Source organism: Mastacembelus armatus, chromosome 8, assembly GCF_900324485.2.
Source record: "Mastacembelus armatus chromosome 8, fMasArm1.2, whole genome shotgun sequence".
Lineage (NCBI taxonomy): Eukaryota > Metazoa > Chordata > Actinopteri > Synbranchiformes > Mastacembelidae > Mastacembelus > Mastacembelus armatus.
Window position 1 is genome coordinate 19,838,299 of NC_046640.1, and position 21,766 is coordinate 19,860,064.

At 39.5% G+C, this 21,766-nt stretch overlaps 2 protein-coding genes across 9 annotated transcripts in view; one reads left to right on the forward strand and one right to left on the reverse strand.

Moving 5' to 3' along the window:
- Nucleotides 1-169: 169 nt before the first annotated feature.
- On the reverse strand, nucleotides 170-3,608 carry dexi (Dexi homolog (mouse)). 3 transcript variants are annotated; one of them, XM_026326142.2, is made up of 3 exons: nucleotides 3,489-3,608; nucleotides 2,676-3,174; nucleotides 170-2,549 (listed from the first exon to the last, which is right to left on the reverse strand). In XM_026326142.2, the coding sequence occupies exon 2, from the start codon at nucleotides 3,055-3,057 to the stop codon at nucleotides 2,788-2,790; it is 270 nt and encodes an 89-aa protein (XP_026181927.1). In that variant the 5' UTR covers nucleotides 3,058-3,174; nucleotides 3,489-3,608; the 3' UTR covers nucleotides 170-2,549; nucleotides 2,676-2,787. The 3 variants fall into 3 exon arrangements, with proteins under 3 accessions (XP_026181927.1, XP_026181928.1, XP_026181929.1); XM_026326143.2 differs by having other exon boundaries at nucleotides 2,656-3,174; XM_026326144.2 differs by having other exon boundaries at nucleotides 3,458-3,569.
- Nucleotides 3,609-3,801: 193 nt separating this feature from the next.
- The window catches only part of clec16a (C-type lectin domain containing 16A), a 34,995-nt gene continuing 17,030 nt past the window's right edge, over nucleotides 3,802-21,766 (forward strand). For 2 of the 6 annotated variants that reach the window (XM_026324777.2, XM_026324778.2), the window contains exons 1-16: nucleotides 3,803-4,026; nucleotides 4,634-4,762; nucleotides 5,571-5,704; nucleotides 6,281-6,429; nucleotides 8,131-8,236; nucleotides 10,254-10,259; nucleotides 11,731-11,854; nucleotides 12,000-12,174; nucleotides 12,802-12,852; nucleotides 13,190-13,306; nucleotides 17,764-18,022; nucleotides 19,430-19,541; nucleotides 19,661-19,761; nucleotides 19,995-20,114; nucleotides 20,432-20,541; nucleotides 21,595-21,639. In XM_026324777.2, coding sequence (XP_026180562.1) covers nucleotides 3,953-4,026; nucleotides 4,634-4,762; nucleotides 5,571-5,704; nucleotides 6,281-6,429; nucleotides 8,131-8,236; nucleotides 10,254-10,259; nucleotides 11,731-11,854; nucleotides 12,000-12,174; nucleotides 12,802-12,852; nucleotides 13,190-13,306; nucleotides 17,764-18,022; nucleotides 19,430-19,541; nucleotides 19,661-19,761; nucleotides 19,995-20,114; nucleotides 20,432-20,541; nucleotides 21,595-21,639 — 1,812 coding nt within the window. In that variant the 5' untranslated portion in view covers nucleotides 3,803-3,952. Of the gene's footprint in view, nucleotides 4,027-4,633; nucleotides 4,763-5,570; nucleotides 5,705-6,280; nucleotides 6,430-8,130; nucleotides 8,237-10,253; nucleotides 10,260-11,730; nucleotides 11,855-11,999; nucleotides 12,175-12,801; nucleotides 12,853-13,189; nucleotides 13,307-17,763; nucleotides 18,092-19,429; nucleotides 19,542-19,660; nucleotides 19,762-19,994; nucleotides 20,115-20,431; nucleotides 20,542-21,594; nucleotides 21,640-21,766 lie in introns of all 6 variants that reach the window. The other 4 variants (XM_026324779.2, XM_026324774.2, XM_026324776.2 and 1 more) reach the window with 4 other exon arrangements.

The following is a 21,766-nucleotide window of genomic DNA, read 5'->3' on the forward strand; positions in this document are numbered from 1 at the left end:
GTGGTCTATTGAAGGATTGCTTTTAAAGCTCAGGCAGTATGAAAGTATTCTAATACGCTGCTGTTGTTCTGCGGTGCTGTGACGCTCTCTTGAGGACAAACTGCAACATGACAACAACATATGACTGCTGTCGAGATTCACACACATCTAAATGACAGAGGCACAAAACTGGCATTCACTTAAAGTTTATTAAATATGCATTGGAAAATAAAACTCTGTTATGATCCATAGCTTATTAGCATGTACATGTCTGCAAAGAAGCAGATGTTGAAGGATGACTCAAGCAGTGTTCACCTGCATTTGGCCTACATAATTTAACATCATGCCAAAAAATGGCAGCCTTTAACCTGTAACATTAGTGTTTTCATACAAAACAAATCCACCCTAACAACTTCACCTGCTACGGGTTTCTTCATATAGGGTGCAGCTTTTAGATTTTACTGAACTCCTTACACGGCTATTGACGTTCAGTTAAAAAAAATAAATATTGGCCTGTTTATGTCACAATGCAGTATCATTAGCTACTGAACATTTATTAACTCTCCACTGCTCAGCAATGGGAAGCCCTTACTTGGTATTCATTCTGTGGATTTTCTATCAGATTCCATACAAATATGGTTTAAATATTTAATAGCTATTACTATACTGTTATATCCTGAGCTTTAGTGTCCTGTCGTCTAGATGCTGTTTTAGAGGAATTTGCTGTATATCTTGCCATAAACAGAATTCTTACTTGTGGACATACTGATGAACTCAGCCATCATAAAATATTGCTTAAACACAGTCTTAATACAAAAAGAAGAAATCATTTGGCATTTATATTAGACGAAATACAACATTTTGAAAAAACAGAATTTTTGATGGAGAAAATCTGCACTGCACAACTGAACTGCACCATCGTTCACATTTAATACCCCTGTTCTTCGGTTCCAGCATGGTAGCAGAGAATTCAGAATGCAAAGTTGAGTGTGTCTTTTTATGCTCAGTCGGCAAAATGTTGTCTGAAATGGCTTTTGAATAGTCTGAACTTAGTACGGTAGTTCCTGGTGAAAAGTTGACTGGCAGTGTGTGTTCAAAAGCAAGTACAAATCTTTTGTCATTGTTTCCAGCTCTATGACTTCTTATATTTGGTGGACAATGAACACACTATGATGATTGTTATATATAGTATGCTTATTCTGGTGCACGGATAAGAGTCTGCAATGAAATAGCATAAATTCTTCCGGACTGAAATCAAAAATCTGTTACTCAGCTGGACTGTTAGGGCTTCTCACAGACCTCCAGTATGTACAGTGCTTTCAGCTTTACAAATATCTAGTAAAATCAAGTGAACTATGCTTTTTCAAATGTCACCAACATGGAGTTTTCAAACCTCGCAAATGGGTGAAATAATTAACTAATTTTGTGATCTCATGTTTTTTTTAATTGCCTCATTGCTTTAGTTCAGTTTATTATTGCTGCCAAAAATGTACATCTTATGGACTGAATTTTAATTCATGAGTAAACATAAAAAGTATAATAAAGAGAATTTTACTACCAAAACAACTACTACGGTGTGTTCAGTCTGTGTCTTAAAACATATTTGTAACATTATAAACTCAGAGGTTCAATGTGTCAAATACTTTGACACCACTCATTCTGATATCACTTGGTGAGCTGTTACCACAGCTGTCATTATTAATCCATTACGGTCAATGTCTTAGTGGAAAAGAAAATTGCATACTACAGAGAGAAGACATACTGCAGTGAAGAAATATCTCCTGGATACTTTCCACATGGATAATACTTTCTACATTACAGTGAAGAGGTGGTTAAGTATGGTTAACAGCCCCTGATTTATAAGAGCGCTTCAAGACTTTAGTGCTCTCTTACAACCTATAGTTTTACAGTCTGTGTCCAGTGTTCCTAGCTGTGCTCCTGAGAGTGTGAACATCCCTGAAGCAGACACAGTGTGGATGACCTCAAAAGTGAAAACACATTTTCAAATTAAGCCTCAAGGATTAGTGAGCTGACAAAACAGAAATGCATTAAGTATTCGTAAAACTTAAAAGGACAAATGGCTAAAACAAGTTGTTTTGCAAGCAATTAAGTATGCAATAGACCTACATTCTATTCTTCTGAGATGTCTCAATATGTCAGATATGAGATTGCGGTTGAGGTTTCTGTTCATTTCCTTCTGCAGTTACCAGATCTTGCACAATCTGGATAACTGTTCAATGTAATGCCAGGTTGCTGTATGTGAACTGGTTGTGATGTAGATGACATGAAACATACTCCACATCTCTGATAACATTCATTTTTCTTCCACAAGGAACAGCTGTCTCTCTCCACAAGCAGTGCATTGTGCTTTCTGCTTATCTTTCATTGTTCCCATAGGGTGGGACACAGATGCCACTACTAACCCCCTGGGTAGAGTCAATTGCTATTGCCGACACACTAACTGACAGCTGATCCAGTGCAGAGTGCTCCATCAGTCAGAGGGTCAGTGATTATAGAGCCTGGCTTCCTGGATCTCTTCTTCAGGCTACCTTCTGTTGAGCCTTGAGAATCTGGAGACATGTGAGACACAAATGTTACAGATAAACAAACTTATATGGGCGTAATATTTGGTAAAGCTCTGCAGATGGAAATACAAGTACAAAAAAAACAACTAACTCCTTGTGTTGTCTGCTCACTTTTTTTTCATTAACCAGGGGATGTGTGCGCTGTTGGCCCAACCTGCCCTGGTCCTCTGCATCCTCACCCCCACCTCCCAAAGTTCCCTCTTGTTGCTCCACCAAAGCCTAGTCACTCCATATACCCCTCAAACACATCCAGCTCCGTGTCCGTGTCGTATGGGACAGAGGCTGGGTCGGACAGCACCCCGAGGTCCACCAGCGCCTGGTCCATGTCCTCAGGAAGAAATACTATCCCCACATTCAGGACGATGTACTCCATCAGAAAGGCATAGTAGAGGATGAGAACGTTCACAAAAAACAGGCCCAGATAAAACATATATGGGAGTTCGTCCAAGAGCGATTCAACCGAATCTAGCTGGACATAAAGTGGTTGTGTCATAGAAAGAAATAACAGTTTGGATTGTGGTGACTGTGCAGTAACGCTATGTGTCGGTGTCACCCCTAGAAATCTGTCTGGGGCGATGGGGCTGGGGCGTCCATGTCGGCTCGTCCCGACCTGTAAACAGTGTTGGAGAATCAGCTATTAGGTTGTTTTTATCTGTAAGGTTCAGAACAAGACGGAAGTAAAACAAGTAGACTTAAGGGTTAAGAATAAACAATGTCCAATATCAGGTTTTCTTGTTAACTAGCTAGGTCTACGCATTCTTGACATTGGTCTCTATGGTTTGCGGAATTCACGCCATGCCATCTAGCCAGAGCTAAAAACAGTAGCATGCTTTACTAGCATAAACAAACATTTTTACAAAGTAGTTGGAGTCTTCTTTTATATACACCCGTACCGGAAAACACGAAACATTCACGAATACATGCCTCTAACGATGTTTTTACGGAGAAATGTCTCTTCTTAACATTTTCCCAACTGCATCAAAACAGTCCTATCCACAAAGCGACAGTTGAAGCCCCGTCATGCGATTGGCTCACCGCTTGGCAGGCTCTGCTGTGATTGGCTTTGGTTGATGTCAATCAACAACCTTGGGACGTTCGCCGTACGTGTCGCGTGCTTTAATCGACACCGTTTACATAGGAAGTGAAGGCTGTAGTTTTTGGCCCCTCCCACTTGTATGCCGCATCAATTGTCTATCGTAGAGAAAGAACAACAACTCCCAAACAACTCATAGACTAAAGCTGTTACGTAACGACCCCACCGCGCTGCTGTCGCCTCCTATCACCTTCTGTTTGCTAAGTAGATATCTGGGTGTAATGGATAGATGCGGACACAAACCGTAGTGGAATAACACACTTGGATTGTCATCAGCTCCCATAAAACCGCAACCATGTTTGGCCGATCACGGAGCTGGGTTGGGGGGCAAGGGAAAACAAAAAACATCCACTCCTTGGACCATTTGAAGTGAGTAGCTAGCATTAAAGAAGCTAGCGTTAGCTTACGATAACCGGTTGCGAACGACTGTTAGTGTTAAGTAACATTAGCCCAGCTGTTAGCAGCTAAAATACCAGTAGGTAACTAACTAAGTGGGCTAATTAATAGTGCCTTCTGTGGTTGTTGTCTCCTTTTTGTTATGTTTGCTAAAGCAGATAACGCTAGACATGTGAGCTAGCTTGTAATTGTTAGCTTTAAAGTGAACCCTCTCTAAAACTCAATTGACAGTGTGCTGTTCTGATAACATTGGACATTGAAGTCGATATCTAACATCCATTAACTGTCCATATAAGATAAAACTCCAAGCATCTGCGTTTTCTGGTGATTTCTGCCCAGGTTTGGGGAGAATAGCAAAACAGTAGTTTAAAGCAGCTTTTGCTAATACATTTTACTTTTTGTGTCTACGTTTATTTATTATTCTCTTCTGTGGTGCAGCTTTTCAGATATGTCTCCAGATCACTGTAATCTGCTGTTAGGTTTAAAGACAGTTTTGCATATATTTTTACTATTTATAACTGAGCTGTGTGTTTACCACTTTCACCCACACATTGCCTCTTTGCTCATGTGTCTCCATCAGGTATATGTACCATGTCTTGACCAAAAACACTACAGTGACAGATCACAACCGAAACCTACTGGTGGAGACCATCCGCTCCATCACAGAGATCCTTATCTGGGGGGATCAGAACGACAGCTCTGTGTTTGAGTAAGTACAGCGTTTGCTGTGCAGGTTTTTGAATAATCAGACACCATGTGGGGAAAAGCCTTTTCTTTTCAACATTATAACTATCAGAGATCGATACAAATACACCAGTTTACAGTCAAAGGCAACTTAAAACTTTGACCCCCATCATCTTTCTATAGAGCAACATTACTAAGAGCTAAGCCACCACACTGCCCTTCTGTCTGACTGCAAACCCTCCAGAAGGAAGCCAAATTGTGTCTTTGTACTATCAATATTGAGGTTGTTGTTTCCTGCAGTGGTGGCTGTGTACGCTCGTTTTTTAACACATCTTTTCAACTTAGACCACAAAGTATTTCGTTAATTTCCGAGGACTCAAACACAAGAAACCATAGTGTTTTTTCAGTGAGAGGTAGCTCTGCAAATATTGTTGCATTTCAACACCTCTATGTAAGCACTTTGCCACTTCAGGTTTTATAATATGAAACAGGAAATGGGTTTGAAGATCACAAAAGCCACATATGATGTTGAAAGAGTATTGTCTGTTATTTGTCTGAATGGTCACTGCTAATTTTCTTGGCTGATAAATGTTTGAGTTGGCTGGTTTTTTTTTATACTGATACATTCATTATGATAAGGACCTTCAGATTAAAATAATATTACATTACATGTTGCAAAGTACTGGAGTGTTTTTGCTTCTCAAAATTTTGCATTTACTCTATAATAGCTGCAGTATGCATGGGCTTTTTAGAGTTGTGAAAGAGAAACACTTTTCATTTTGGTGATTGTATTTAGGAATAAGTAATGAAGCATCCTGTGTTTATGTGTTCAGCTTCTTCCTGGAGAAGAACATGTTTGCCTTTTTCCTGAACATCCTGCGGCAGAAGTCTGGACGCTATGTGTGCGTCCAGCTCCTCCAGACCCTTAACATACTCTTTGAGAACATAAGCCATGAGACATCCTTATGTAAGTATTTGGTTTTACACTGACTGGATGGTGTAATGTGTTGCAGCAGACCTACTTAAAATGGCAAAACATCAGTTTTTTTTTTTCATTTGTACTATGTGGCGATATTACATTGAAGTATGTACAAAGGTACAGTGTGTAGACGTGTTTGTGTTTTTGATGCAATTTGTGGGCTAAACAATGCAAGGCATGTTACACTGCCTTTCAGTGTTGAAATCTCAATGCTTAGCTTCTTGATGAATTTTTACTGTTGCTGACAACTCAGCACATTATTTACTGTCATTCATACAGTGGGCTGATATCTTATATAAAGTAAGCAAAGTTTGCATATATGTCATTTTCGAGTCACTGCAAATGTCCTCACTGTTTATCTAAAAACTGTAGAGCAAAAATGAAACAAATGCAGTGAAGCTCTCCAGTATCAGCTTTGAACGCTCAGTTAGCTGTTCTACAGACATTTTCATGTGCTGAAGCATGTTCTGTGTGAGCAAGCCTAAAAGTTGTTTCTCTTCTCTTCTCTTCTCTTCTCTTCTCTTCTCTTCTCTTCTCTTCTCTTCTCTTCTCTTCTCTTCTCAGATTACCTCTTGTCGAACAACCATGTAAACTCCATAATTGTCCACAAGTTTGACTTCTCAGATGAGGAGATCATGGCCTATTACATTTCCTTTCTCAAGACCCTGTCACTCAAACTCAACAACCACACCGTGCACTTCTTCTACAATGAGGTGAGATTACCACTGGGCAATGGGGATATGAGAAGGAAGAAATAATGGTGAAACAGAGGATTTTTTCATTCGGTGCCAGTAGCTCTTTTTATGCACTTTCCATGACAGACAACAAGGAAGGAAGAAATGAAAGATGAAAGGCTGAGAATAAAGAGAGTTGGTGTTGGATCTGCTTAATAAAACCAGCAAGGAGAGAAACAGAGTTTCATACTCACGAGGGTGGTAGTGCATTTTACTTTATGTACATAATTGATGTGTCAAAAGATTTTCCACAGCCAGCTTGTTTTCAAAGAATCTCAAAGCTCATTTGTCACTTGCATTTTATGCAAGTTGAGCTCTGTTTGTATTTATCAGGCTGTGACTCTGGCAATCTTCTGCTGCACACTTTCAAAACACCAGCTTCCTGTGTAGCTGATCTTTCTCTTCACTAGGTGATACAAACCCATGATTGTTGTTAACTTCATTTGAGGGAGTTTTGTATGTAGTGCTACAGAGTGCCCACTTTGTTTGACCTTGATCTTTATTCTCTGAAATAGTTTCCAAACTGCATATTTAAAAATACTTATGTGATATTAGCTGTAAGACTTTGTATGTGTGTTGTGGACAAATGAGGTCAGTACCATCATTGTGAGCAGCCTGTATATTCTCTGATGTTGTTGCCCTTCATGTTTCAGCAGCGTCTGTTGTTCTTTCACTGGCCTGTGTGTGCTGGGGAAAGTTATTGGTGTACTGTCGATGGTAGCTGTACCCCTGAAGCCAAAGTCAGACCCAATGTGTAGACCTGCGAGCATGTGTAGCTAAATAACCAATTACAAACTTCTTCTATTTTAAATCATTTATTTGTTTTTAATTCAGAAAAAAAAAGATTGACTTAAAATGCAAATATATTCATCAAATCACCCTTTTTTCACAAATTTTGTGCATTACATTGTCTGTGTTATAGCAGCAATTAAAGTTCATGCTTATAGTTCACTTCTGAGTTCATATATAATTTAGTGATTTATAGTTTATCCACCTCTAGAGGGCACCATTGTATAAGTGCTAAATTTCCCACCTGCTGTTCCTGTCAGATCTACACGTTTAAAACTGGAATACAGACCCTCGGTTTGGGTTTGGTGTCAGGGTCAGATTTCTTCATTTGCTGTGACCCCTGGGTGAGTGTTTGCTCTCTGACCCTCAGCTGTGACTGGCTGGAGGTCACAGTGACTGAGGAATGGTTGGGTAGAGGAGCAGGCACTGGCACAGAGAGAGATGACTCACTGTAAGATCCAGAGCTGCCAGTTTGACATCCACAAATTTACTAAGTGCAGCGTGTTGTATTAATTTTTTTAAGTTATTATTTAATAAGTTTAAGTTTTTACATACATGGTGACCATCCAAAGGTAATGTTAAATTGTTTTTTTTTTTTTTTGTTTACTGTTTCTGTGATTTTTCTTCAGGATTGGGTCAAGAAGACCCAAATCTAAAATCTTCTCTGGTATCATCATATTTTACACAAATTCTTTGACACATTGAAAGAGTTCTGTCTTTTCCCAACCTGCATTTCTGTATAAGTCCTTTCTTATCAAAATATGAAACTGCCAGCATTGCTGTCTGCACCAGCTGTTCTTTCTCTCTCTCTGTGGTCGTTTGAGGCCTAAGCACAGCGGTGCAGTGCCATGCATTGCTCACCGGTGCGCCCTGTTTGTCTCCCATACACAGCACACTAATGACTTTGCCCTGTACACCGAGGCCATTAAGTTTTTCAACCACCCTGAAAGCATGGTCCGCATCGCAGTCCGTACCATCACACTCAACGTCTACAAAGGTGAGTGCCAGGAGCAGGCATGCTGACATACACACACAAACACATGGGATGCTGGGACTGCCTACCGCCTCTCTTCTACTCATTCACTCTTTGCTGCTTTGGGTGCATGAGCATGACTAACAGGTAATGCTATGGTGAACACGTGCATAAACTGCTGAATTGTTGCTTTCTTCTTGTAGGAATATAATATTCTAATAACAGTGGCTTTCTAGAAGTGTGATTTGGTCTGAATATCTTTCAGCTGTTTTTAGCACCGTCCTTTGTGTTTTTTAGGTTTTTTTGCAACTGAAGTAGCAGACTTTTTTTTTTTTTTTTTAAGAGTTAAAGAATTTCACATATTTGGACATAAGCGTAGGGGCAGCTATACCTGATTTCAGCATCTTCTGTTTGTACTGTTCAAGTGACGTCTCAGACAGCAAGTCTACAGAACAGACTAGAAATTCTTAACATATGTGCTCAGTCTTGACAGATGAACACAGTTGACCTTTGACACTCATATTACAGAAAATATTTACTGTTCATTTGACTCTACCAGCTGCAGTAATCCAGAAGATCTGTGGGTGTTGTGTGTTGTTTAGCAGCCTCTTTGGGCTGTTTTGAGGACAAATGAAGGGTTTAATTCAATAATTCCAAATACTAATTCAAAGTATATATTCTTATTATTCTGTTTGTGGCATTATCTCAGTTACACCTGCTGTTAATTAAAACATTTGTTGATAAACTCCATCAAATGTGATATAAAGATATTCAGCCAGCATCATCAAAGGCATCATTAAAATCCCCATGAACCTGTTGTGCTTTGCACTGCAGGTTTTTCAAAATAAATGTTGAGTGTGTAACAGAGTGCAGCAGCAGTCCAGCAGTGTTGCTGTCAGTCTGTAAGCAACAGTACTTTCCTGTGGCTGAGTTGCTTTCTGCACTGTGCTGCGTCGGCTTCTGCTGCTTCTTCTTTCTGGGCTCCTCAGGCCTCGGTACTGGCCCCTGTCACCGCAGGGGATGCTGGTGTTGCTTCTGGCGGGTTGTGTTTTCTCTCTTCACTATACATAATAATATACAGTTACTGCAATGTATCAACTATGGCTTCCTGTCTGCCTCCTATGTGTCTTGTCCTGCATGTTAACGTCAGGTCTCAGATCTGTTACATGTGAATGTTATGTCATTACAGCTGGCACAAATGACATTAACCATATTATTATTATTATTATTATTATACGATATTATAATACAAGTCATTAATAAAGTAACTTAGAAGTGTGGGGAGTGTATTGCATCAGTGCTTGGCTGCTCATGGGCTAAACTGTTGTAAGGAATGTGTCAAAGAGGGAAGCATCAACTTAGAGCAATGACAACAGCATTTAGGCAAACGCTGTGTAACGATGAAAACCACTACAGAGCCTTTGCCAATCTAATTTAAAATATTGAGTACAAAATATTGAATGTAACTAATGATTTAAATCATTTCAGTATCACAACACTGGTTTGTTTTAAGCACCATTAGGTTGAACATGTCTCTGTGTGATGCTTCCTACTGACTCCTTTGGGACATGCACTGCAACAAAAGACATCCAGGAAAAGAATTTTGTTTAGCATCAAGACTTTTTAACCCCATATCAAGATTTTTGTCAAATTATTACAATAACCTTTCTTTGATAACATTGTCTTCTAGTGACACTTTCTGTAAAGTAATTAACCAGGGAATTCATGCGTTAAGGTGTTTATCACCATTACCTTTTTTATCTTTCATCTTAACTAAGTAAAAAGCTAAAAAAAAAATAAGTACAAAGTGTATATATTCCTTTTCTAGGTATGCCATTGTTTGCAGTTTACTATATTAAAATACCTGCGGGGTCCTTCCCAACCTCCACCTCTCCACAGCCGCCCCTTTACTCACGTTAACCCTGTGTCTGTTTCCCCCCCTCCCTCCTCCTCAACAACCACTCCTCCTCCTGCTCTTCCTCTCCTTGTCTCTCTCCTCCTCTCCCTCCTCCCTCTGCGCGCCCCATCTGCCTAACGCCAGTTTCATGTAAGTTGGTTCCATTCATTCAGTCTTTTTTTTTTTTTTTTTTTTTAGGGCTGGGCATCCTGGAAACCTATTGTTTTCCTGATATAGTACAGTGATGCAGATAAAATGCTTAGAAAAAGGTATTGAAGTTGTTTCAATAATGGATTGGTTTTAATACATCAAATATAAAATTATTATAAAAGCTGAATTGACAAAAAAGAGTTAAATTATTATGCATCAGATATCAGTGAAAGATGATACCCAGCCCTATTTGTTCCAAATGGTATATTTGTTATAAATGTACTGGTGTGAATATCCTTGCAATCCTTGTTCTTGTAAACATTCTGTATCTCTCAACTATATACATGCAGAAAAACCTGCATGCCTTTTTAATTTGGTTTTTCTTGGGTTAATTGTTCACAGCCTTAATTTCACCTGATCCCCACATATAGCTTGTTATTTCACTGATGGGTTGGACAGTTTTGGTCACTGTGGTTATTCAGCCAGTATCTCCCTCTGCATTTTTTTTTTTTTTTTTTGGTTTAGCAGGAGCAACAGTTTTGGCAGCTTGTGATTTATCTAGTTGTTTTCAGCTGTTGTGTAGTTTGATTTGGCTGCTCATTTGTCTTAGTTTGACCTGTGTGAAAGTACAGTCAGCCTTTCTTTGCATTTGAACTACAACATGAGAAAGTCTTACCACATCAGGACTGTCCATATTTCATACCAGTGGAGCTGTCAGTCACAGAACAGAATCATGTAAAACACATGTTAAACTTTCTCTGATGTTTCCTGTGATTGTTCAGATTTTTATCTAAGTCACTGAAATGGATTGAGAGATGTATGTCTCAGATTTTTCTGCTCTGTAGTTTATTTTGCAGGAAGGACACAAGGGATTGTTAACGTCCACCTCTTTTTAAGAACAGGTTTAGGCTGACAAACTTGATATTACAGGTTTTTATACTGTAGATTTATACATGTGTGACATATTTGCACATTCTCCTGTTACTAATCATGTGAATTGTATTACTAACAGTAAAGTTATTGCCAATATTGCTAAGGTTGGACTAAATCTGGCTGAGATCTTGTTCAAAGACAACTCTTGTGTACAGGCTCAGATCACAAGCATGGATTGAACAGACAGACATTTGTTGGAAAAGCTCTTTTTTTTTTTTTTTCTTGAAATGCAGCGTGAGAAGCGTCTTTCACACTGTTCACACTATTGTTTCAGTCTGAAACTAAATAGGTCTTCTTTAATTGCACCCCAGCAGTATTTTCTTTTTATTTTGTATATATTTTGTATTAACAAACGCTTATCTAGACCAACTGACATTCTTATTTTGACTTTCAGATGGTTGGTAATTATTTTATTTATTTATTTATTTTTTGTATTTTGTCTCTGTTTTGTGTTTTCTAATCACATCTATCTGTCGTATGTGTGTGTGATGTGAGTGGTCTTGGTAACGACTCCTGCTTTTGACCCTGCTCTCTCTAGTGGATAACCAACACATGCTGCACTACATCAGAGATAAGACAGCAGTCCCATATTTCAGCAACTTGGTGTGGTTTATTGGCAGCCACGTCATCGAGCTGGACAAATGTGTGCAGACAGACGAAGAGTAAGTGCCATCTCCCTGTGGGTTTTGCCGTGTAATTCTCACTGTGGCCTCTAGGGGTCAGGACTGTCTTTGGTTTGTAAGCACCTTGACCATTGCCACTATCTTGATAATATCCCAGTGTGGGCTTTTCTTTGTTGTGTCACAGACATAAGAACAGAGGGAAGTTAAGTGACCTGGTAGCAGAGCACCTTGACCACCTCCACTACCTGAATGATATCCTCATCATCAACTGTGAATTCCTGAATGACGTTTTGACCGATCACCTCCTTAACCGTCTGTTTCTGCCCCTCTATGTCTACTCTTTGGTTAGCCCTGAAACGGTACGTCACCCTCATGTGCATGTTTGAATGAATTTGGTTACACTGCTGTGAATTGGTTCAAAGTGGAAAGTTTGTGTAAAAGCATCCTCTTAACAATGTTAACACCAAATTGATAGAACATAACGTGTTATAACACTTATGTGTTTGTTCCATGGGCCAAATGTGATAAAGAGCACGTCAGAGAAATTGTGTGTATCTATATAAGTATATATATATACACACCCTTGTGAGTTGTGTTGTTTGTTAAATGTCAGAAATCTGTGAAAAAGTCCCATTATGTGAGTCGGGGGTTGCTTTAGAAGAGGAGAAATAATTGGTATGAGTTTCAAATGCCATTATCAATTATGACAAAAGCCTAAATGTGGCTGCATGCTTTCAAAATGATTATAACACAAAGGGATGGCAGGTATTTGGCTTGAACAGACAAACCACTAATTACTTCACTTTAAACTGTTATGTATTAATCAAACTGCAGGGTTTTTTTTTCCAGCTCAATTTTTAGTGTTTCCTCTCCAAGTTCATTACACTGATTGTGCACTTTACTCTTCCTTAAGATTCTTTATAGGTACTAACTAAGGAACTGCTACTTGCATGACTTTGACTGGTCCTTATGTTTCTGTTTTTTAGTCTGAAGAGAGAAAGATCAACCCCCAGGTGTCCCTCTACCTGCTGTCTCAAGTAAGAAAAACAAATAGAACACAATCTCCCATTAATTACTCAGAAAGTGGATTAAAGAGAGAATTATATGGAAGGAAATGAACAGATACACATGAAAATAAACTGAAGCAACATATTTAATGTTTGCCTGAAGTCTTTGACACAGACTTCCTCTTCCCTGTTGATGCTCTCAGGTCTTCACTGCAGCTGCCTTCAGCTATTGCTTGTGTTTTTCAGCCTTAAGGCCATATCTTCCACACTGTTCACAAATCTTTCTCTATGTACTCTATTTTATTTTCTCAATACTTGTTTTTACTCTCAGTACTTTTTATAATTGTGTATGTCTGTGTGTTTACAGGTGTTTCTGATCATCCACTATCAGCCACTGGTCAATGCCCTGGCCAATGTTATTCTTAATGGAGACTTGTCTGTCTTCACCACGCAGACAGACATACACAGCACACACAAGAACATGGTAATAACACAAACCCAGGCAAACATGTTGACACTCAGAAAAACACTTTTAACAGTCAAACTTGCTTCATACCTAAATTTTACAGACAAACATACAAATTAGAAACACAATATTTCACATAAACAGCACTCAGAACACATGATTAAAACCACTAATGTGTACACACACACGCACACACACACACACACACACACACACACACACACACACACACACACACACACAGAGCAGACTTTGCATTGCAAAATGCAGGGAAGTGCATTGATACATGCACACACACACACACACACACACAGACATAGACATAGACATAGATGTGTCTTTCTTTAGCTGTGTGGGTACTTTACATAAAGCATTTACTAGAACCTTGCCCTAACCTTAAAGGAATAATTCACTGCTACACAGATGATCCCTTAATACAGTTACGTCCTTTATGTGGTCACAGCAAAAGAAAAAACAATTAATTAATATGCTGTGACTGTGGAAAATAGTGAGAAATTACATCTTATTCCTAAAAGTTCAAAGGTTAAAAAACCCAACAACACCCAGGATGCACTGTGCTTGATGCATCCCAATGTAATGTCTGTTGTAGTTACATTTAACAACAGCCTCCACTTGATGAGAGATGAGCTGTAATGGATGAGCATTGGATTTTCTTTGTTATAGCTGCTGTTAAAATGATCTTAGTGTCCAGGTTGGAGTTCCACTGGGATTTCTTCTTTTTTCAATCTTCAGTTTCTGGAAGTGTTTACAAAGAGCTCTTCATATAGGTAATACAGAGGAAAGTTTCACTGTTATGAACCGCCCACTCTTGAAAGCTAGGAGTCTGGTTGAAAAGTCTCCTTTTAACCATCACAATTAAATGCCTAACCCCAACTCTTACCCTATGACCAACTTTAAACTTAAAACCAAACTTTTAGCCACAAGCCCTTTCAGGTTCTGAGTACTGGCTAAAATGTAGTTCGAAGTATCCCCACAAGATCATAGATTCATGGTTTTTCTACACCCACATCGAAGCAGTAGTAGGAATTGTACCTACATTTTTGCCTTCCCTTTTTTAACAAAAATCTCTTGCTCATTTCCAACTCCATTTCTGTGTACTTGCTTTGAAACATTCAGTTTTCTCTGAACTCCTGTCTGAACATCTTTTTATTTACATCTGTACCATCATGTTATTTCCCTCTACTCTTGGTATTTTTCTCTCTCCCCCTTATATTCCCCATCTGACTCCCCTCACCTCTCATTTTCTAAGTCTCTCACTTTTTCTGCTCCTGTGAATTAGTTTCTCTTCCCTCATCTTCCACCCCTGCTTCTTAATGTTCTGACCACCTGTTTGTAAACCAGGTGGGTGTGCAAAGATAGTGAGCATTTCTGAGAACCCTTGTGGTTATTCTTTGTATTGTGTGTGTGTGTGTGTGTGTGTGTGTGTGTGTGTGCGTGCGTGTGTGCGTGCGTGTGCGCGTGTGTGTGTGTGCGTGCGTGCGTGCGTGTGTGTGTGTGTGTGTGTGTGTGTGTGTTTCCTAGACCTGTGGCTGTTGTAAGAAGCAGCCTCTTGTTTCAGTGAATGTGAATTTAGGCGTGATGTCTCAACAAGTGTTGGTCTACCACAACAGGAGGCAGCCAGGCCCAGACTAGAGCCTACCAGCTATAGCACTTTCTCTGCTTCTACATTTTGTGGATGTTGTTTTGTGTTGTTCTTGTGACCAATACTGTAGCAACCTTCAGAAGATTAGAAGTCATTGAAATTGTTTTTAAACTTTAATAAGCACAATTGAGCTGGGTTTTTTTTGACACTTCACCTTGTTTATTGTCTGTTCCTGTATTTGTTTTTACCTTAGTTGTTCTGTTTGCTTTTGCTGTTGAACATGTTGCACAGTAACTTTGGTGGCTGTTCTTTCTCAAACCTGACTGATTTATTTTCTCCATCGTGAAGTCAGATGAGGTTTTGTTGTTGTGAAGGGAAAACCTGTTATTAACTCAGATGGGGTTATTTTCATGCTATAAGCACATGCATGCAATGAGCAAATGTTTTTGTTCATTGTTTGCATGTGCCTAAATCAGTGTTTACTCGCATGTGCTGTTTAGCAGGGATGGATTTGATTGGAATTAATTTCTACAGTGTCCTGTAGAAAATCACATCTCTTTGGGAACATCTGGTGATAGAATAAGAAGATGAACAGACGTATACTTTTTTTTTTTTGTACATGCATTCTGGGATATGGATATTAATCGGTTCCACCACATCAGATAGAAGTAATTTTCTGTTATTGTTAGATTTATTGTAGATGAAATAGATGAGGAATGGGTTCTGTTTCTGCACAGGTGGTCAAATGGTACTTCCTGTTTGCCTATGATGTGGCAGGAAATTAGGTCACATGATGGAACAGTGACAGAGGTGGCTCACTTTACGCCAATCTCTTTCCTGGAAGAAGTTTTCTCTCTCTTTCTCTCCCTCTCTCCGTTATACACATGGTAATCTGCAACTGCACCAGTTACAAGATGTCAATATTTGCATGAGCATAGCAGTGTCTTTTTTCCCTAAAGCATATGCAACTGTCTTAGCTCTTTGCATTTCTAAGTGTCTTTGACCTGCAAATGGCGCCCTATTTGGATGTGCTACTAGGTGTGTTTGTGCAGGGTTTTTGCCTGAGCGTGTGAGTGTATGTGTAGGTTTCTTACACGCTCCCTGACCTCCATTAATTTCTCAGCATTGGCTCAGAGTGTGAGTGGTTTACCAGAACATAGTCAGCTAACAGGTGCAACACACACACACACTGATACTGGTCTGTGGTTTGTCTGACAGCATACACACTATGTTTTTAGCAACAGCTACAGTACCATCCTACTACAGAAACATAATACAGGTATCAGTGTTTTTAAAGTGTACTTAGCTGCAGGAAAGCTAAAACTTTTGACTTTATTATATTTCAGGGTAATAGTTTAAAACTAGGACTGACTTAATCTGAACCACAAACTATTAAACTTGCAAAACTTACAATTTAATGTTTAACAACCACTTTCTGTATTTTATTTGCTTCAGTCCATGTGTCTGAGTTTTTTAATGCTTATGCCTGACCTGACCATCAGAACATGTAGAAAAGCCTGAAGGTAAGATAAGAGCATCTGGAGGAAGAAGGAAAAAGTAAAATCCTCAATGCTCTACTTAAACATAAGATCTTACTTTTAGTTTTGATTCATGTGGCACGCATTTCCTTCCAGCACGTCTGGATGCTAAGAAACTGCAGCTGAGGCTGTTCTTGGCACACATTTAAATAAGCATAGGCCTACAGCTTCCAATTCCTTACATGAAAAATGTGCATGTGTATATGCACGTGCATGTGTGCTTTTAGTGGGTACGTGGAAGTGTAAGAAGTGAAATAAGGCCACTTAGTTTCAGTGTAAGATGCCTAATTCTTTCTCTTTTCCTTCTTCAACAAAGTTGACACTTTATTATTCAAGTGATACAAAACTAAGTGGATTATTCAGCTTCTTATTTTACAGAACCACTGGAGTTTTTACAGCATTATTATATACTTATTCATCCCCAGACAACTTTCTTGCAAACTAAAGCAATTTGATCTACTGTAAATAAGGAAATTGTAATTAATTTTAATTAAACAAATCAAAAGGTGCATTATTTTGCTGGTGCTTATACCCATATACTGAGTACAACAGTGCCATATGAAAATGACAGTATGGAACAGAATTTATTTGATGTTCACTACAGTGTGTTTAAGATCGAAGTCTCCAGATATGTGGTACAACTGCTAGAGACCCAAATTCATAGTTTTTCCAAAGTTACCAAAGTTACCCTGTTTTACCATAAGTCAGAGATTAGATATCTCTGCTCAGCATCTTATCATTAACCAGCTGTTTCCTGTGTGTGTGTGTAGTGTGTGTAGTGTGTGTGGTGCTCATTTTCTTCTGATTAAAAATGAGGGGAGTGGCTTTGTGTTTAAACAGACGTTGATCAGAAGGATTTACTGTAAGGCACTGTGCTTCTCACACATCAGTTACCGTGTAGATGTGTATTTTTGTGAATGCATGTTCATGTGTGTCTAATTTTCCATGCATGTCTTGCAGAACAAGGAAACAGAAATTTTGTCTCTTCTAAGGTCTCTAACTGTTTACTCTATAATGTCCCTGACATAAGTGCACCTCCAATTTTCTCTTTCACTTGTTTGAACCCATATCTGCCTTTTGTCTTCAGCACATATGGTGATGGGTTACTGCTGTGATACCACTGTAGACACGAAAAATCACGGCATCATAGAACAACCACTGTTTTATATTAATCAAAAACATCTTTGAAAGCTCATTAGAACAAAATCTTTATTTCATGGTTGCCAGACAGAGTTCCAATGCAGTATAGAGTTTTTACACTATGATTCTCACTTCCATGAATGTGATGTTTTTCACACTCAAGCCTCTTCCTCTCTGTCCTTTTAACCCCCCAGAGCAGTGCAGGAGGTGTGCGCCGGTTCGCAAAGCCCCCTGAGTCTCTGGAGCGTTCCCTGGAACTGTCCCGTCACCGTGGCCGCAAGAGAACCCAGAAAAGGCCAAACTACAAGAACCTGGGCGAGGAGGAGGATGATGAAAGGGCAGGGGGAGGGGGAGGGGGAGGAAGCAGCGGAGGAGGAGGACTAGAGGAGGGCTGGGACGATGACAGCAGAGGAGGAGAAAGGGAGGGAGGCCGAGAGAGGGAGAAAGGAAAAGGTACAGAGGGAGTAGGAGGAGGAGGTGGGAGTTCTAAGGGAAGCAGAGCAAGTGGGGAGACGGCGGAAGGTGAGTGTGTGTCTCATTGGACACAGCAGTACAGGACTGTGTTTGTGATTGTTTCTTCCATCAGTCAGACACAGTCTCCCATGATGCACCTTGGTTAGCCAACAGCCACTACGACAGCAGTCCTCGTCTCCAAACAGTAAAAAGAGTGTGTTCATGATTGTTGTTTGCATCTCCCTGCATTTATTGTTTAATGACAGATTCATCTAGAGGTTGAGTCATGGCAGTTGGACTTCTAGTTTTTAGGTCGAAATGTTTCACTACTCATCCAAGTAGCTTCATCAGTCCACTGATGAAACAACCTCTAGATAACTTCACCTGGATGACTGAGAATCTCCACAGACATGACAGATTCATATTAGACTGTGCAGTCTGCTTGTCAATAGTAAGGCAAGGTGAGGATGCACGATGACTGAAAAACGAAGAGTATTTTAAAAAAAAAAGTGAAAGTGTGTTGAAGTTGAGGCTAAAAGAAAATGTGGAAGAAAAACAGTGAAAACAGAAAGAAAATAGTTTAAAATTCCTCTTTGACTAGTTTTGAGATGAGGCCTCCTCTTTTTGCTGTGTGGCACCTTTTACTTTCCCCATGGCTACCATGATTACCATGTGTTCAACACAATCTTCATGGAAGCCAACTGTCCATTTCCACAGACGCACCATCCATCCTGTGCTCCTCACCTCTCCGCCTGTCTGTCACTTTGGCTCTGTGTGCATGTGTGTGTATTTGTAGTTATACTGTGTGTACAGTAAAAATGTGACTTCAGATATAATTTGAAATGATTCCTTCTATAGTCTAACTAGACCAATAGACTGTGACTGTCTAATAGATAGATGCTGAGAAGGGAGTTGGCAGGGCTGCTCAACTTTGTCAAATTGATGATCTAAAGGCACAAAATAGTTTTTGACACTACATATGCCATCGTGGGCTGCAGAGGAACAGATAGTTTCAAAATGAGACTTGTACCATTTGTGGTGGAAAAATGACACCTACCCCTTTTAACCGATTGATAAGAAAAGTGATAAACTTTTTGAAGGGGTGAGGATAACTCCTAATTTGACAAGATAACATTGTGTTTCTTGAAAGATTACCAAACGTCCGTGGTTCCTCTACATGTTAATGCTATTAAATATTGAATTTTAACATCTTTGCTGCTTCAGTACATTTCACTTTTTGAGTGAAGGGTGAGAAGGAAACACTTCAGACTGTACATACAGACTCACTGGTGACAAGAGACCATTTTTCCTTCATGACTGTGGTGTGTTTTTACTGTGTGTGTGTGTGTGATGTGATGGAAATGGTGTGTATTTAAAATAAAAATAAAAACTTGCATATGCACACAGAGATTGAGATGGTGGTGATGGAGAAGTGTAAGGTGTCAGAGCTGACAGAGCAAAACATCACTGATGAGGAGAAGACCGCTGCAGCCACCCGCACACACGCACACAGGAGCAGGTACATGTATCAGAACACTCTGAACTGTTAGATTTGTGTAGAGAGTGATGGAGAAAGTGGAGAGAATGAATAGAAATAAAGATTGAACATGTGATATCTTTCCCTCTCTCTCTCTGCAGGCCATTCTTAGACATGGTGTACAGTGCCCTTGACTGCACTAATGACGACTACCACGCCCTGTTTGTCCTCTGCCTGCTTTACGCTGTCTCACACAGCAAAGGTTTGTCTGTTGGCCTCTCTTTTCATGCACATTCACTTTGTTGGTTACAGTAACTCATCCAAGAAAGTTGGTGACTGAAGATAACTGCTACACATTTAAATTAACGCAACAGTACCATGAGCAGTGTTTTATAGACAGGCAGCCTGGGCTTGGGGTGGTGCCATGAAAGTGCAGAGTCTGGTTATTATTTTTTTGTACATTTTCCTCATCTGTTCTGCTTTCCATCTTTGTAGGTATAAACAGTGATCTTCTGGAGCGGCTGCAGCTGCCAGTCCCTGACCAGGAGAGGAAATCCTACAGCTTGGTGCTGGTGGAGAGACTCATCCGAGTTATGAGCCAGGCAGCGCAGCCAGGTAACAATCCCTGTCTTATTTCAGGATTCCAGTTTGATTTGTTATTGCTGCTAAACAAACCTGAATAGACCCATAAGATGGTCTGAATTTTTTGCCTTCCATTTCAGCTGGCTGCTGTATTAGTGCATATAAATGTAGTTAAATGTGGAGCTCAAGAACCATATGAACATTTCATGTTATGAACATATTTTGACCTATAAATGAAATATTAGAAATTATCCCTTGTTAATTTTACTTTAGGTCACTGTGGAACTGTAGGAGTACTGCTATAAGTCACCCTCATTACTCATTCGTGTTATTCTCTTATGTGTGTGTAGATGGTAAAGTCCGCCTAGCAACACTGGAACTAAGCTGCCTTTTATTAAAACAGTCTGTGCTATCTGGAAACCACTGTATAATTAAAGACGTTCATCTCGCCTGTCTGGAGGTACAACACACACGCACGCACACACACACAGTCATGTCTTACTAAGGTTGTGACACTCATACACATAATTAATTTATTAGACCCTACCCCTAACCATCAAAACTAATGTCCATACAAAATTGGCATCGGAGTAGAATGTGTCCTCATGACCATAGAAAGACATCCTGTTTCTTATACTGTCACGATGTCATACAGACTCAGACTGAAAACCACAAAAGATTTTCATGCAGGTGGAAAGTTTGATGTTGAGCCATCCATAGATGTTTCTCTTCCAGTACAGTGACACAGCTACTTTCCATATAACTTTTATCACTTCCTCACAATCCAAAGCTGCAGGAATTTCTTAAGAGTTCTTTTCTGGCTATGACCTAGGAAATACTTTGGCATCTCTTCTCCCTCTCTCCTAAAAACTGCCCACACTTGCACAGCATATTTTTAATTTCTCAGCCTTATAGGAAATTTTGTATTTCCTCTTTTGTCACTTCAGGCTTATCCTTGCCCAGTCCACCCTGTTTCTCATTATTCCTGCTTTCTTTCTTCAGAGTTACAAGAAGTACTTGTGTTATTGCTTGTGTGCTTTTTTTTGTTTTTAAATATCTGTTTCCAGTATTTCAACAAATTCAGCATTTAAAAGTGAAACCTTGCCTTATTATTTTGTAAACCAATCTGTCTGTTGAGGTCTTTACCATTGGTGTCAGTGTCTGTCATGGGGAAATAGCTGATCAGTTCCTCACTGAGAGGAAAACAGGCAAGAAATAGTCGAGCGCATAACCCCTGTGTAAAACAGCAAACCTTGGTTGTCATGTGGATTGAACAAAGGAAATATGACACATTAACACGTAAACCGTCGCTGTAATAACTGCATGTCAAAAGGTTAAATTTTTAGCCTGATCATAGAACTTTATATCACTAAATTATTGGTAATGTCTCTTACCTGTCAGTTGAAAATACACATTTAGTAAAGATTTGAATGTGTTTGTTTCAGTGTTTGCCACATGATGAATGTATTTTCCATTTCTTCATTCTGCGTATGTTTCATGTTTGTGTTTGCAGGGTGCAAGAGAAGAAAGTCTGCATTTATTGCGGAGATTCTACAAGGTGAGTGCGCACAGTGACACACAGTAAAGCACAATCTTTGACACAAGTACATGCTTATCTTACCTAACACACACCCATGCATCACTAATCTACAGAAAACAGTACTCGCAGCTACCCACACATATGT